General features: G+C 35.3%; 2 protein-coding genes across 3 annotated transcripts in view; one reads left to right on the top strand and one right to left on the bottom strand.

The window, feature by feature from the left end:
* Nucleotides 1-9,211, top strand: part of atg9b (autophagy related 9B) — a 37,494-nt gene extending 28,283 nt beyond the window's left edge. Inside the window, exon 15 of the mRNA XM_088643068.1 lies at nt 353-9,211. The gene's annotated coding sequence lies outside the window, so the exon portion shown is untranslated. The remainder of the gene's footprint in view (nt 1-352) is intronic.
* Nucleotides 6,353-14,043, bottom strand: LOC148657177 (cathelicidin-1-like). Of its 2 annotated transcripts, none has more exons than XM_088643082.1 (4): nt 13,825-14,027; nt 13,141-13,263; nt 12,414-12,506; nt 6,353-6,527 (listed from the first exon to the last, which is right to left on the bottom strand). In XM_088643082.1, exons 1-4 carry the CDS (start codon nt 14,002-14,004, stop codon nt 6,447-6,449), a joined length of 477 nt encoding a protein of 158 aa, XP_088499208.1. In that variant the 5' UTR covers nt 14,005-14,027; the 3' UTR covers nt 6,353-6,446. The 2 variants fall into 2 exon arrangements, with proteins under 2 accessions (XP_088499208.1, XP_088499207.1); XM_088643081.1 differs by lacking the exon at nt 6,353-6,527 and adding an exon at nt 10,664-11,200 and having other exon boundaries at nt 13,825-14,043.
* Between the last annotated feature and the right edge of the window lie 218 nt (nt 14,044-14,261).

Consider the following 14,261-nt stretch of genomic DNA (forward strand, 5'->3'; position numbering starts at 1 on the left):
TATTTTAAAAAGTATGAAGGACTAGCCAAATATTTACATATCAACCAAGGTTGATTAGTCAAATTCCAGGTGCAATGCTGGTGGTATACCCCCTGAACACGATAGATATTTAGATTGTACTAGTAAATACCCTGCTGTGTAAATGTGTCCTCTCCAGGCCATCACTATAAATGAAAATCTGTCTTATTAAGGCATATCTGGTTAAAAAATGGATTTAATAAAGTAAAACTCAAGCAACAGTGTTCATGTTCTGTTTTATCTTAATATTATAATCAGGCTTTTTTTCTGTTAAAGATACAATTATTTTAAAATTTCATATGTATTTTGTTGTTTGTTTTTTTGTCATCTACAGGTCTTATGACTCAGATAATGGTGTGGCCTTAGATCATCTGTTCAAACCTCATCAGTGTTTTGTGTGTTAGGCTGGATATTTTTGTGGAAAATGCAAGGTTATTATCCTCAATGTCTTCCAGTTACACAAGCTTGAAGAATGAGTGACAGTAAGGATACGTCTTCCAGGACATTTTTGATCGTTCTAGTTCAATGTTGAAATACCAATTTTATTAAGAACTGCTGTTTGTGTACTCGGAGTGCTTAGTGTTAGTGTAACTCAGTTGGCCGGATTTGTTTGGAAACAACGCAGAGAAAACAAAGACATACTGTACAGGTATAGGCAGACTAAGACTGAGAAATAAATGTAAGCATTGCATATATATATATAGAACATTTTAGTTTTCTTTTTAACAGAACTACTAACATTGAAAATGTATAACTTAGGGATGCTCCACATGCATTTCCGTTTCTGGAGCTCGAAAGCCATCAGGTATGTTTAGGACAGGTTCCAGTTGAAATAAGACATTTGAGGAATTCTCAGTGTAAGCTGTCACTTATCTGACACAAGGGAGTTTTGCTGCTGAGCACAGAGATCAAGCATCCCAATGACTTCTAACTTCAACCATATAAACTGTCATACAGTCAAGGGTTTTGTTCTAGACAGGTTTTACTTATCTTTAATGTTGTTTTTTCATTACTGGTGTTACTTTTTAAGTTGTGTGTTGATGAGTACAGGCTTTGTAAAGTTAATTTTTATATGCACTAAAAGCAAGCTGATTTAACACTAAGCTGCTAAAACCTACCTGGAACAAAAATCATCAGATTTTCAGTGTCCTGTTAGGCCATCACGTGAAGAGAGTATGCTCTTGATTTTATTGAGCTTTCTTTTCTGTCAATAGCGATACCACTTCATTGCAGGGATTCTGTAACTGAGGTACTTAAAATTACATTGGAGGTGTGATGTTTCCTGCAAAGCAATTCCAACAGATACTTTTTTTTCCATTTTCAAATCATGCATTGTTTATGGAATGTATTTAAAACCATAATGAAAAAGAAATATTAATTTCTTAATATGAATAATATTAATATTAGTATGTGTCTCTAAATCTTAACCTTTATTTAGATTATCGTTCAGAAATGTGGTATATAGAAGGTTATATTTTAAGACCTCCAGTACTTGACAGAATATTTACAAATGATAAAGGTGCTTTATTTATTGCTGTACTCTAAAAAAAGTTTAAGCCTATTCAATGTTTCCATTGCCTATAGTGGAACATGCACTTCCATTGTGAATATTTTGTCTACCCCCCCCCAAAAGAAACAAAATGTATTTATAAACGTTAATGTATGATTAAAGACATTTGTTTAGGAAATTCTTTATTAAATTATAATACTAGTGTTACCTGATCAATTCTTTTGTTTTATCATTAAACTATTACGTGACACTTCAGGCTTTGAAAAATGGTGACAGTTGATGTTTTGCGTGGGACACAAACAAAAATAATTTTGTTAATATCTTTTGAAGTGACTAAGAGACAAAATTGTCTTGTTACATGATGTCTAGGTTTACTGAAAATTGCATAGAAATCAGGCTGTTTTGTCAGCATCAGAGTTTAAAAATTGTCTTCCAATTGTCTTGTCAAAATGCAAATTACATCATTACTAATAATATTTGGTAGGAGAAGCATGAATGCGTGTAAGTTATATATATATATGTGTGTGTGGCATTGTTTTGAGCGGAGAGTGGCATCAGCATGCATTGGCTGTAAAGGAACAAGGTTAACCCCACACAGAAAACTAGAACAAAGACAACATAATGGTGTTCAGCCTTAGTAAAGAAACTGAAAAAGAGTCCCAACAGTATCCAGGAGATTTGAGTGCATTAGTGCGTGGGTTACAAAGGAAAAAGCAGAGGTTAATTTGACCCTGAAAATTAGAAGGTAAAAATATGTTTAAGCTATTGAGCCTTCATCAAAGGGTGAAGAAGAGAGATGCATGGATATAAAGCACAGGAGAACAAAGGACAGAGCAGAATGGGCATCCAGTGTCTCAACAGCCACAAACTTTTACTTTAAATCCTTTTTTTAAATAAATGTGTAAATGTTTTTTTTTTATAAACAAATGGTTTTATAAGTTGGGGCTTTATTATTTGGACTTGCAAACTTTTTTATGCCCACAGTTTTTACCCACCCATTTTGGAATAGTCAGTTGTCTGAGACTCGGGCCTACAGCTATAAAGCCAGTACAGCACAGGCCAGATGAGGACTTACAGACAAGCTCCTCCAAAATGCCCTTTTTCAAAGCCAGCCAATATTTGATAAACAGCAAGCTTCATTATGCCTTGGAAGAGAGGTAATGTTGGAGCAGCAGTGCATCTCTCACCGATATCACAAGCCTGCAGGAGCTTGATAATTACAGGAGTCATTAAGGAGTTGTTATGCGAAAAGTCAAGAAAACACAAGCTAAATAATACACACCCTCCCCTGACACTATTTAGCAAACAGAACGTCACTGTTTGGGAAATCCTTATCACATTGGTTAAATGACATGGCCAAGGCTAAAACCACCAAGATTCAGAACGAATGGTTCACATTGCCTTTGCTGAAAACAACGCTTTTGACAAATAGACCAATTATGATTACAATATTACAATAAGCTTGAGTAACAGAATAGTCTGCCAATGTGTATACTTTGGGAAATGAATTTAAAAATAGGATTATACATTTATTACTTAATCAATAAGAAGGGATGTATTTACAATAGCAATCCATCCATTTGCTAACTGCTTCATCCAATTCAGGATCACAGGCATGGCCCAGCAACAGGCACGAGGCAGCATACATCCTGAACGGGACGCCAGTCCATCGCAGGGTGGACAAACAAATGCAGACACACACAGATTCATGCCAGTTAACCCAGAAGCCACTTAACCGGCTAGTATGTCTTTGGACTGTGTGAGGACACTAGAGCACACAGAGGGAACTCAACATGAATGCAAGGAAAAACATACAAACTCCATGCAGATAGCTGCTCAGTTCTTCAGCACTGTGAGGCAGCAGTGCTAACCACTGCACCACAATGTGCCCTGCATTTACAATAATAAAACTTTTTAGCAAACAGTTTCTTTCTGATACAGAAAACAATTGAACACTTGTTTGAACAAAACAAATACTGTATGCATTTCAAGAACATTTGTTATAATTTTACTTATTATTATAGTGTATAACAATATGTTGTATAGGCTGAATTAAGCAGAAGGAATTTTAGGCCATTTGTTACTGAGACATTTATGAATGCAGGAGGGACAAAAATGTAGTGTAAGAGCATGCTATGCCATTAGTTGAGGACTCATCTTGATCTGTTGTCCACAATATTTTTGTAGGCATCCCGAATCAATCAGTTCCTGTGAACAGCCCCTTTATTCTTCAGCTGTCTATTCACAGTATTCACTGTTTTTCTGATAGAACTTAAGATGGATAAAAAACCTGTACCACCACTGCAGAAGAGAGCTTTGCACTTTCTGTAGTAAACTCCAAAGTATCAAGTTGCTAAAATGTATTCAGGGTCCACAAGTTCTCTGTTTACTGTATAGATGCCTGCACAAATGTAATTTTCTCGTTCTCTGGCCTTATTCCATTTTATTCTACAAGGCTGAAACCAAAGTGAAACACTTGACTTGGGGATAAACACACTACTGTCAGAGTTATGGTATAAAAGGGGAGCTACTCAGCTGTAATAGAACTGAGGGAATTGCCTGGTAACTTTTGCTACTAAGAAGTAATATGTACCAGATATTTTTTCTGCACATGAACCTTAATTTCAGTTCTTATAATTGCTGCCGTGCACATTTTTAGAGTTGTTACACTTCTTTTAAGCAAGAGAAAGGACTTCAGACCAACTTTCAGGACAAAATAGATTTACTGTAAGCTTGCATATTTTCTCTTGTGTGCTTAGTGTGTTTGATGTGTGTGTGCTGTGTCATATTTCAACAAGGATAATTAAATATGTATTTTCTGAACAATTAAAGGTCAATTAAAGGGCTTTGTAAAGAGGTTTGAGTTTTAAGCATTAAGATCTTAAAAGCATGAAAACACTGATACAACTGTTTACAATCAGCAATGAAGTCGTAAAATTTGGGTTCTTTTTTAGTGTTTACTTTCCAGTGGCAATTTGAAATATCTGATTTGACATTTCTTTTCTTGTAGTCTATGAATACTGTTTGTGCTGCTGAAGATGAATGGGTGATATCAAACCCCTTTATTCACCTTGCTATTAAAAGGAAGTGTTACAGTGAGGTTAGTCACACTTGAAATGGAAATGAAGTTGAAGCCAATGCAGTAAGACTGATGACAATGTTATGCTTCTTCCTTTGTTATTCATATGTTTTGTTCCCCAAGCTAAGAAATTGCAATTGCAATAATTGCAAAACACTTTTAGAAGCAAAATCTTATTTTATCATGTTATTCTCAATGAGGAATGTATTTATATAAGCTGTGCATATTTTCATATATGAACATATATATCCATCAATCTAAATCAGAAAGCCACTTATTCTTCACAAGGGTTAGATAGATAGATAATACTTTATTAATCCCGTAGGGAAATTGATGGTTGTTACAGCAACCAGGAGCATATACTAGAAGCAATAGGTGCATTGTAGGCCTCTATGTGTATGTGTATATACAGTATATTTAATGCGTTAGTGTGTTAATAGAATATTTTTTAAAAATGTAGACTCATTCAAGGTGGCTTACCTCATAAACATTGTGCACCATCCTTTTGGTGACGTTTATTTATTTGAGATACAGCATTAAAAAATGTGTACATTGTAACATATAACTTATGTCATTGATTAAAAATTTTCATATGAATAACCTTGATTTTGAAAGAGCAGCCCAATAATCTATAATGTAAATCAGCCCATTTAGAGACACTTAATACATACTGTAGTAAGGTCATTCATTTAGACCCCAGAGATTTTAACAGTTTTCCTTCAGCCAGTTGATCCAGTAACTTCATATAGCTGCTGAAACAGTAGGAATAATTCTCTGATTTAACAAGTCAAACTGTAGCAGATTGATTATTCACTTGATTACATGTCCGAACAACTAATGAGCAGTATTAAATCTGCAAATCCTTATGTTTTTTTAATCTATTGACAAATGTATTAAACATTTATGAGTAGAAATAAAATATGCATAAGCACTGCTGCTGAACAGCAAATTAACTGTTTGATATATTATTAAAATGTAGTGAATGTTAAAGTGTATTTGTTAATATTGCTTTAATAGTTTCTTCTACAATACATATATTGAAAAAAACTGTACAAACTTGAATGTTCTATAAAATTCAAAGCATTAATAACAATATTATCTCATTAGGATAACTAACACAAAATACACAAGTATTTTGCACTGTACAAAGTCTTCTGCCTTTATACTGTGTGTTTTGGTGTCATTGTTGCTTATGCAGAGAGTAACTTTTTATTTGGGTTTACAACACTGTTAATAAGCTGACAGCAGCTGTCATCCCACAACTCAAGGTCAGTTCTTCCAGTTGTTGTGGCCCTGTCATTCCCACTCTTACTGGGGTATTGTGTAGTAAGTGTGGTTCCACTGTATGTAGGTCTCTTGTAATATGCCAGGCTCTGCGCCTGTTTTCCAAAATACAGTTTCCATTATCACTGTACAGAGGTTTTAACCTCTGTTTTTTATTCCCCTGGCTCATTTTAAAGACAGCTTCCTTTAATGGCAGTATATGTACTGTATATTGCATTGCCTTGCAGCACAGTGGTTTATTATTTTGAAATTAGTAATTCCAGTTCATTGTAAACAACATAAGCCATTTATGTTTAGGACTGGACATTTATTTCATAACATAACTTTGTTTTGATAACATTACTTTGTCTTTGGTCTGGCACTTGGCAGCAGTAGAACATTTGCTCACAGTTGTTTCATTTGAACACAAATTAACAATCAGCCTATAGATCTTTCTGGTTTCACAGACCCTTATTTGCCAGGTGTCAATACAATACATAGGTTCCCAATGTCAGTATGAATGTTGTAAGACATGTCTTGACCTCTAAAGCAGTCTGAGTTTTACCTAAAACAATGCTAGAGAAATGATAATGCTGCACATTGTGCTCCATTTTCAACGTTTACCATCAGTTGATCAGAAATAGTGTTGTTTAGTACCTAAGAGGAAGGAATAAAGCATACAGTTCTTTTTGACCTCGTTGTATCCACTGCCTTCCCAGTTGTGTCTTAGGTTTAATATGATTTTCCACAGTCCTCTGTGTAACCACATTCAAATGATCAGTTTTGACAATAAAATCTGTAGAATTTGGTTAATTAAACTTTTGATATTTTTCAGTGTTGTAGTACAACAGAGAACTGTCTTAAGGTTATTTAGTACTCTACACATTTTTGCAAATATAATGCAAGCAATATCATAGTGTCAAGTACGGTACAATGGGCCACATGCAAACTGTAAAACAGATGACTCTGGTAAACGGTTTATTTTATTTAATAACACCACAAAGGGTGCTGTCTCTTTTTACGTTGTTGTATGACAAATAACACTAAAAAATATAAGCTGCTGACCTAATGTTATGAATGCAAATTAGCATTCTCCTAAACTCTTTTTAGACATCTAGACATTGTGCTTCTCTTTATAGCAAAATGAGGGAGCAAGAAATAATTTGTGACAGACAAATTGACATGACACTAATTAAAGTCCAGTAATAAATTCTAAGGATGGGTAAAGGCAGCTAAAATAGTGTCAACATATTTTATTCTAGTCTTTCTGTAGTTTTGACCTTGATATAATGTATATATTATGTTTCAGTAAAAGTGAGTTTGAACATGTTCTGTTACATGTAGAAACGTTATATGCATGTCAATAACTGAGCATCTACAGCTGTGCATAGTTTGAACTTGAACTTCAGATTATTACAATAGCTTGCTTTTATATTTTAGGATAGTATAATTTTTGTTGTGTGACAAAACCCTGGAATGCTCAACCAGCTCTTACATTTTTAAAATATAAAATCTGTAGTTTAAAACACATTTGTACAGTATTTAAGACTGTCCCTAGTAATGTTTTGACTAGTGTGCAGACATCCAATAGTTTCCTTTTGGGAGATACGAAGTAAAATATGAAAGGTTTACTTCACTGCATGGCTTCAACAGGAAGAAAATGCTTAGTTTCCTTTATACTTCCAACATTTAGGTTTTGCACATTTATCATCTTCATACATCGTTTCAGAGATTCTCCTGTGTTGGTTCAGAAACTGATATACTGTAAGATGAAACAGTATAACTAATATTTTTATACACAAATCAACATCCTAGTTTCCTTTTTTTAAAATTGTTGTAGTGTTTTGTCACCATTTTCTTTGAAGGAAACATATTACATAAAAGTATGAATACCCTACTAATTCAAGTCAAGCATTATACTTACCTTATTTAAACTACTGTCTGTGGTTTCTTAAAAAGGGAACAGAATTACAGATATTAACCATTATTGCATAACTATAAGTTTTCCAAGTAGTCAGATTCAAAGCAGTAGAATGATGCTGTACAGAAAAGTTCATGTGGAATGAAGGTCTCTACCAACACCTACTTTATAACAAATATGGTCTGTATACTGTATCTACAACATACCCATTTTACATATACTGTACTGCATTCTGCACACTTGTCTGTTGTATAGTTTTATCATTAAAATTCACCTTCTTTTCTGCCAATACCCACTCTAATCTGATGTTATATGAGACAAACCTGTTTTAAAAGCAAAGAAAAATATTTTTTTAAAGTTTAAGGTGCTATCTGTGTTCCAGATCAGAATTCTTTTTTATTGTTGTTTTATTTTATAACAAACGTTTGTTGAAAATGAACCATGCCATAGAAACATGTCAGTCATGCCTGAATGACAGTACTTGCAGTCTTGTTAAGCTTTTAGGACACATTTTCATTTGTTTTCCATTACCAAAAAAGGTCCTGTTTTGTGTCTGTTAAATGTATACTGTATATCATTGAAGATAATGTATATGATTTAAAGTAAAATAAAAAGTAAAGTTGGTTCTGCTTTGTACAGTCTTTCATTTTACTTACTTAATGTTAGGTGGGGTAAATTTCTACCACAGTTTTTTTTTTAAGTCACAATCTCCTTTATTGTTCTTTTGTTTCCTTATGTTCCATTTTGCCTTCATAGGGCACAGAAAGTAACTTTAATACTCATGAAAAGAAATATACCATAGCTAAAATGATTTCCCCCTCTGTGAAATACAGATGCAGGTTTATGTACAACATTAACAATTTTATAATTCAAAATTAATCATTATTCTGCATTTTTATACCTATTTCCAATTGATCATCTGCTAACCTTGCAGCTTCATCCTCTGTATCAAAATGGGAGAAAGAGGACTTGTATATGAACTCTTACAACAGAGCAGTTCTGCTTTTCATGTACTGCAAGCTCCATAGTGTCTCAACCACAAAATGGAGAAATGCTACAGTAGGTCACACCCTGTCATCACTGCAAACTCACAGGCAGCTAGAAGTCACAGTTGCTTTGCAACCTGAGGATGTTTTGGTGAATTCTACACTACCATTTGGGGCATCCTTGTCATATCTGACTATGAAGCAGCCCAGCCTTAAGAAATGGATTGTTTGAGATACAGTATAAGGCAAAGCAACCGAACACTCAATCATGCCCACTGTTCAATCAAACAATGTGGGCAAAATGTTTTTAGAAACAATTAATGCACTCTTCCATTAGCCAGATTTTTTTACACTCCATCTAATTGATCAGAATCTAGAAGTAAACACTCTTAACCTTCATTGCAGAGTCATTAGAATTAGCGAGGACTTTTTTTTACAAATAGAAACTGCACAAAAAATGTGCATACATACTGTAGCACTTAGGCAATATTCAATCATACATTAGAGTAGGAAATATTTAACATGTACTGTATGTACAGTACACATTACATTACCTCTTAAAATGGCCATACTGGAACTGTAAACAAGCAAGTGTATAGTCACAGAAAAAAGTATTGGTGTCCTTCATCAGAAAAAAAAAATCAGAACTGATTTAATTTAAAGTGGTTTATCAAACAACTTTTAGTACTTTGGTAGTTTACTGTACATACATATGGTATATGTATGCCAATATCAGTGTACTGTAATTCACCAATTTATCCTAGTGATTTCTATGAAAAATTCCAGATTGAATAAATGTTTAGTGTTTTTCTAATTATTACTGTATATTTGTCTGTGCTGTTTTAAATAAAATAAAAACCTCATTAATAATTTGTCTTGAGTAGGGTCAGTTAAAAAAAATCAAATTCAGAGACAACTCTTTGTCTGTTAAAAAAGGCATGCTTCAATATATGTTTTTGTAAACTGAGCATCCTAAGAAGTATTAGTTTAAATATTTCTGCCAAAGTGCACTGTTGTGTTTTGGGAACCACCATATTAAATGACACCTACAGTACTGTGAATAATGTTTATATATAAGATAATGTTTCAGTGAAAAGGGTACAGTAAGAGCTTTTGTGATTTTTTAAGTGACTATAGGTATATTATACAATATATTAAGAATATTCTACACTTGACTTTGACTATGAATGGACTTTTTACTTAATAGAAATTGCCTTAGTGTTTTTTATGGATAATATCAACTTCTTGTGACCAACATGGCATATGATGCTAACTTTGCATGAAGTTATGATGTTTTGTAGCATTAATTTAAGATGGTCTCTAGCTAATACTATCTAAATATGGATTAAAAATTCAACAAAGGCAGTGGTGTGAATTTACAGAGAGAATAGTGTATGACTATAACTGCAGGGCGTGGAGCTTCAAAGGACGATAAGCAACATCTGTCTAATCAGACTTAGATGTGAAATATAGAATCTGACCTTTTGTGTGCAGATTTTCAACCTCCAGAGTACATGAATTATGTACTAGGATATGAATTATCTTTAGAGAATCCAATGTTTATTTCATGCAGAAAATAGGGTGTTATCTTTTATGAGAAGGAATGAAGGAATATGTCTGTTTCTGTAGGCCAAGACAGTGCTAACTGATATCTGTTTCTTCAGAATAGACATTGAATTGAAAGATCCAAAAACCTGTAAAAATGTAAAAAGTCACAACACAGTATACTTAAGTTCCAGTGTGATACTCAATCACTTAATCTACTCCTCTGTTTTACAGGAGTCTTCTGTGTTACAGGATTAATTTCATTTCAATCTCTGTCTATGGGGAGGAAAGGAAACTTGATTCTTAATGGTGAGAATAGTAAGCACATCTGAAGGAGCACATAGATATCCACATTATTTTTATTGATCAGACCGAGAAGTTCAAGTCCGTCGAACATTGTACATTTCCAACACTCTTGCATTATTCACTAAGACAAACATTCAGATCAGTTCCTTTAACTTTCATCTTAATACTGAGATTCCCAAGAGCAGTCATACTGAAGGAGAAAAGAGTTTGCTAAATTTTGATTAACATTATGACTGAATCAAGGATGCATATCAGAATTCATAAGGACAATAGTAAGATTAGGTCTGTTTTTATTTTCTGTCTGTGCTACTCCATATCTTACCCCTTGAAAGAACAAGACAGGTATCATTGGACTCTATGAGCCCATTTATTGCTAGGTCTTATTTCTATTAGGAATGAAGAGTAAAATTAGTATTGTCAAACCAGCTCTAAGCTGTGCGAGTGTTGCCTCCATGTCCTCGACTAGCAACGGATGAGCCCGATCCCACACGTCCGCTTCCTTTCCCCCTTCCGCCTCTGCCACCTCTGCCACTTCCCTTGGACCCCTTGCTCCTTTTCCCTCGAGATCTCACCTGCCGGTGAAACATTTGAGAGAGGTTCCTGCGTGTTTCCCCTAATCACATCGTTACAAAACATTTCACTTACCTACAGTAAATATGCTGTCTCCTATGCGCGAGTCCCAGTCTTGGAACAGACTGACGAATGGGGGCAAGTTAACATTGGTACTACTGTACATACTGTACCTATCAATTAGCTCTCACCATTTAGCAATGTTGAAAAGCAGAACTTGCTAAATAGAATTCTGATTCTGCATCATGCACACCGCCTTCAGAAAGTTTTCACCCCTCACATGCACACACTCACATGGAACAATTGCAAATATTGTGTTACAACCAGGATACTTAATGCATTGAAATTCATTAATTTACTTAGCAGCCAGCCAGCAGCCATATCACCCTGCAACTCACAACTGGCAACCCACTGAAGCTATGCAGGTGTGAGCCTGGTCAGTACCTGGATGGGAGACCTACTGGGAAAACTAAGGTTGCTGCTGGAAGAGGTGTTAGTGGGGCCAGCAAGGGGCGCTCACCCTGCAGTCTATGTGGGTCCTAATGCCCCAGTATGGTGATGGGGACACTGTACTGTAAACAGGCGCCGTCCTTCGGATGAGACGTAAAACCGAGGTCCTGACTCTCTGTGGTCATTAAAAATCCCAGGGGGTTTCTCGAAAAGAGTAGGGGTGTAACCCTGGTGTCCTGGCCAAATTTCCCATTGGCCCTTACCAATCATGGCCTCCTAATAATCCCCATCTATGAATTGGCTTCATTACTCTGCTCTCCTCCCCACTGATAGCTGATATGTGGTGAGCGTTCTGGCGCACTATGGCTGCCGTCACATCATCCAGGTGGATGCTGCACATTGGTGGTGGTGGAGGGGAGTCCCTGTCATTACCTGTAAAGCGCTATATAAGTGTAAGCAATTATTATTATTATTATTATTATTATAGACAAAACCACAGCACAAAGATAGCTTTATGCTCATGATGGACCTTAATAAGCAGTAAACAGCAGTCTTACTTTAACATTACACAGTCTATACAGTATATACACAGCAGAAGTAAAAGTCTATTTAGATGGTCTGGCTTTTCAGTGTTGAGGAATGGTGATACTATTCATTTCTAAAATTCATAGTATGTGCTTGATCTTAAAACAGAATGGGAACTTGAAGGGTATTCCTGGCGCATGCAATAACTGAAAGGGCATGACTGAACATAGTTTTTGTTACCTCTTTTTTGTTACCACAGTTCACTTCCACACTGGCTGCCTGGCTAGGGTGTTCACTCAGGACAGAGACAGTGGCAGTACATCTCTTCACCTTCTGTGCAGGGGAGACAGAAATATCTCAATCTATCTGAAATAAAAGACCTCATGTTTTATTACTCTACTACTGCTACACTATAGAATTAGAAGAAAACCCAGCCTGGGTTATTTTGTAATGTTTTCTTCACCAACAATACATTTGTTACATGTTTTCTGCTGGTAAGAGAAAAAATTGGGAGGTTAACTAAGGGACGACATGCCCTAGCTATGGGGATGGAGATTAGTTTTCTTCTTTAGATGAAGAAAACTAGACATTGTTTCATATTTCTAAATCTGTGCTTTAGTATTTTTTGTAAAATATATGACGTTTTCTCATTTTTATGATTTTAGTTTCTTTCAAGCACAATGATTTTAATAAAGTAAAAATAACTAACACTGCATAAATCTAAAGAAGAACTTTTTCTATAAAATATTTATCGTTTCATATCCCAGTATATTGTTTCCTTTCATTTCACTATAACATGCCTCAATTGCAAAGCAGACAAATAAAGAAGATATTGTAAGTTTAAGAATCTGTATTAGCCATTAAAGGTAGGTTTAACATTTATCATAAAAGGTTATTGACACTGTTTATAGTTACTGCATATTAAATCAGTCACTACAGATGGTCAAAGCTGCACATATAATCTTACGCCATTCTCCTTGAAGGTGCATTGTTTTTCCTGGTAATCCTCTGAGCGTGAGCACACCGTCTCCCCAAGTGTAAAAGACAGTTTGTAAACAGAGGAGAGCCCATCCACAGAAAATGCAAGATCCTGTGTCAAGATAGGAAAACAGTGGAATGTCACAGTGAAGCAAACATTATTTTCATATATTTCCAATACGAATGCTTGAATGGAGATCTTATCTTCTGGACCATCAGTTCATTAAGTATTCATGGGTATCTAAATTGAATTTGCATAGTGATTGGAAAACAAGTTAGTACTTTCTGAATGATGCCACAGTCCTGTTTATCTCCTTTTATTAATTTCCTATGTAAATCAGTTTAATCTTACTTTGCACAGAGCTAGGGGGGTCAGCTAGGGATAGAATTACCCTGAAGTACAGTACTTCTAAATTTCTTTAGTTTCTTAGAACAAAACCCCCAAAAAGAATACAGTTACCATGTTGGCCTATTTTTAGGTGAGAAACTTAATGTTAGAAATCTAGAGATGATACCATACCATAATCATCCTTATGAACCTTATGTTTTAAAAGATAATTAAACTAGTATTTAAAATTTAAAGCAGAACATTCCACCAGTCTTCTTTATTGAAATTACAAGTGTCAGTCAACATATCCCTGTTTTTCTTAATTCAGACGTCTGCTGTACTCACCTCTCCTTCTAGGGGATGTTCACCAAGTGCTTTAAATGCATTTTCCTCTAGGCTGTCCTTGTTGTACTGAGCTGTAGCTGAAGAGAGGGCATCGAAGAAGCTGAATGAGTTATTGGCCAGAACTGCAGGGAGAAGAGCACCCACTGAGACGAGAAGAAATGAATTTATAACTGCAATCATTCTGTCAGTGAATTCCTCAACGAATGAATGAGCAAGCAAAGGGTAGCCTGTCTACTTATACTCCCTCTGTGGAGTTCCCAAAGTTGAGCAATTATGCTAGTGATTGCAATGAATGTGATGTGCAAATTGTGACAGGAGCTACCTGCTGGGAAGAGACTTCTGGGATTTTTCCACAGATAAAAGGGGTCAAACTGTTGCTGGGCAGGACTGAAAAACAGTTGCAGATGCCAACCCCTGGTTTAATGACTTCCTCAACA

Source organism: Lepisosteus platostomus, chromosome 8 (assembly GCF_059453375.1).
Source record: "Lepisosteus platostomus isolate fLepPlt1 chromosome 8, fLepPlt1.hap1, whole genome shotgun sequence".
In the NCBI taxonomy this organism is placed as follows: Eukaryota; Metazoa; Chordata; class Actinopteri; order Semionotiformes; family Lepisosteidae; genus Lepisosteus; species Lepisosteus platostomus.

What these genes read in the sequence shown, in the direction of transcription:
- LOC148657177 (XM_088643081.1), bottom strand. Translation starts at nt 14,004, where the DNA reads ATGATTGCAGTTATAAATTCATTTCTTCTCGTCTCAGTGGGTGCTCTT. An exon ending in GCACCTTCAAGGAGAATGGC is followed by an intron (nt 12,507 to 13,140) that starts GTAAGATTATAT and finishes TCCCCTGCACAG; the next exon opens with AAGGTGAAGAGATGTACTGC. An exon ending in ACTGTGGTAACAAAAAAGAG is followed by an intron (nt 11,201 to 12,413) that starts GTAACAAAAACT and finishes TTTCACCGGCAG; the next exon opens with GTGAGATCTCGAGGGAAAAG.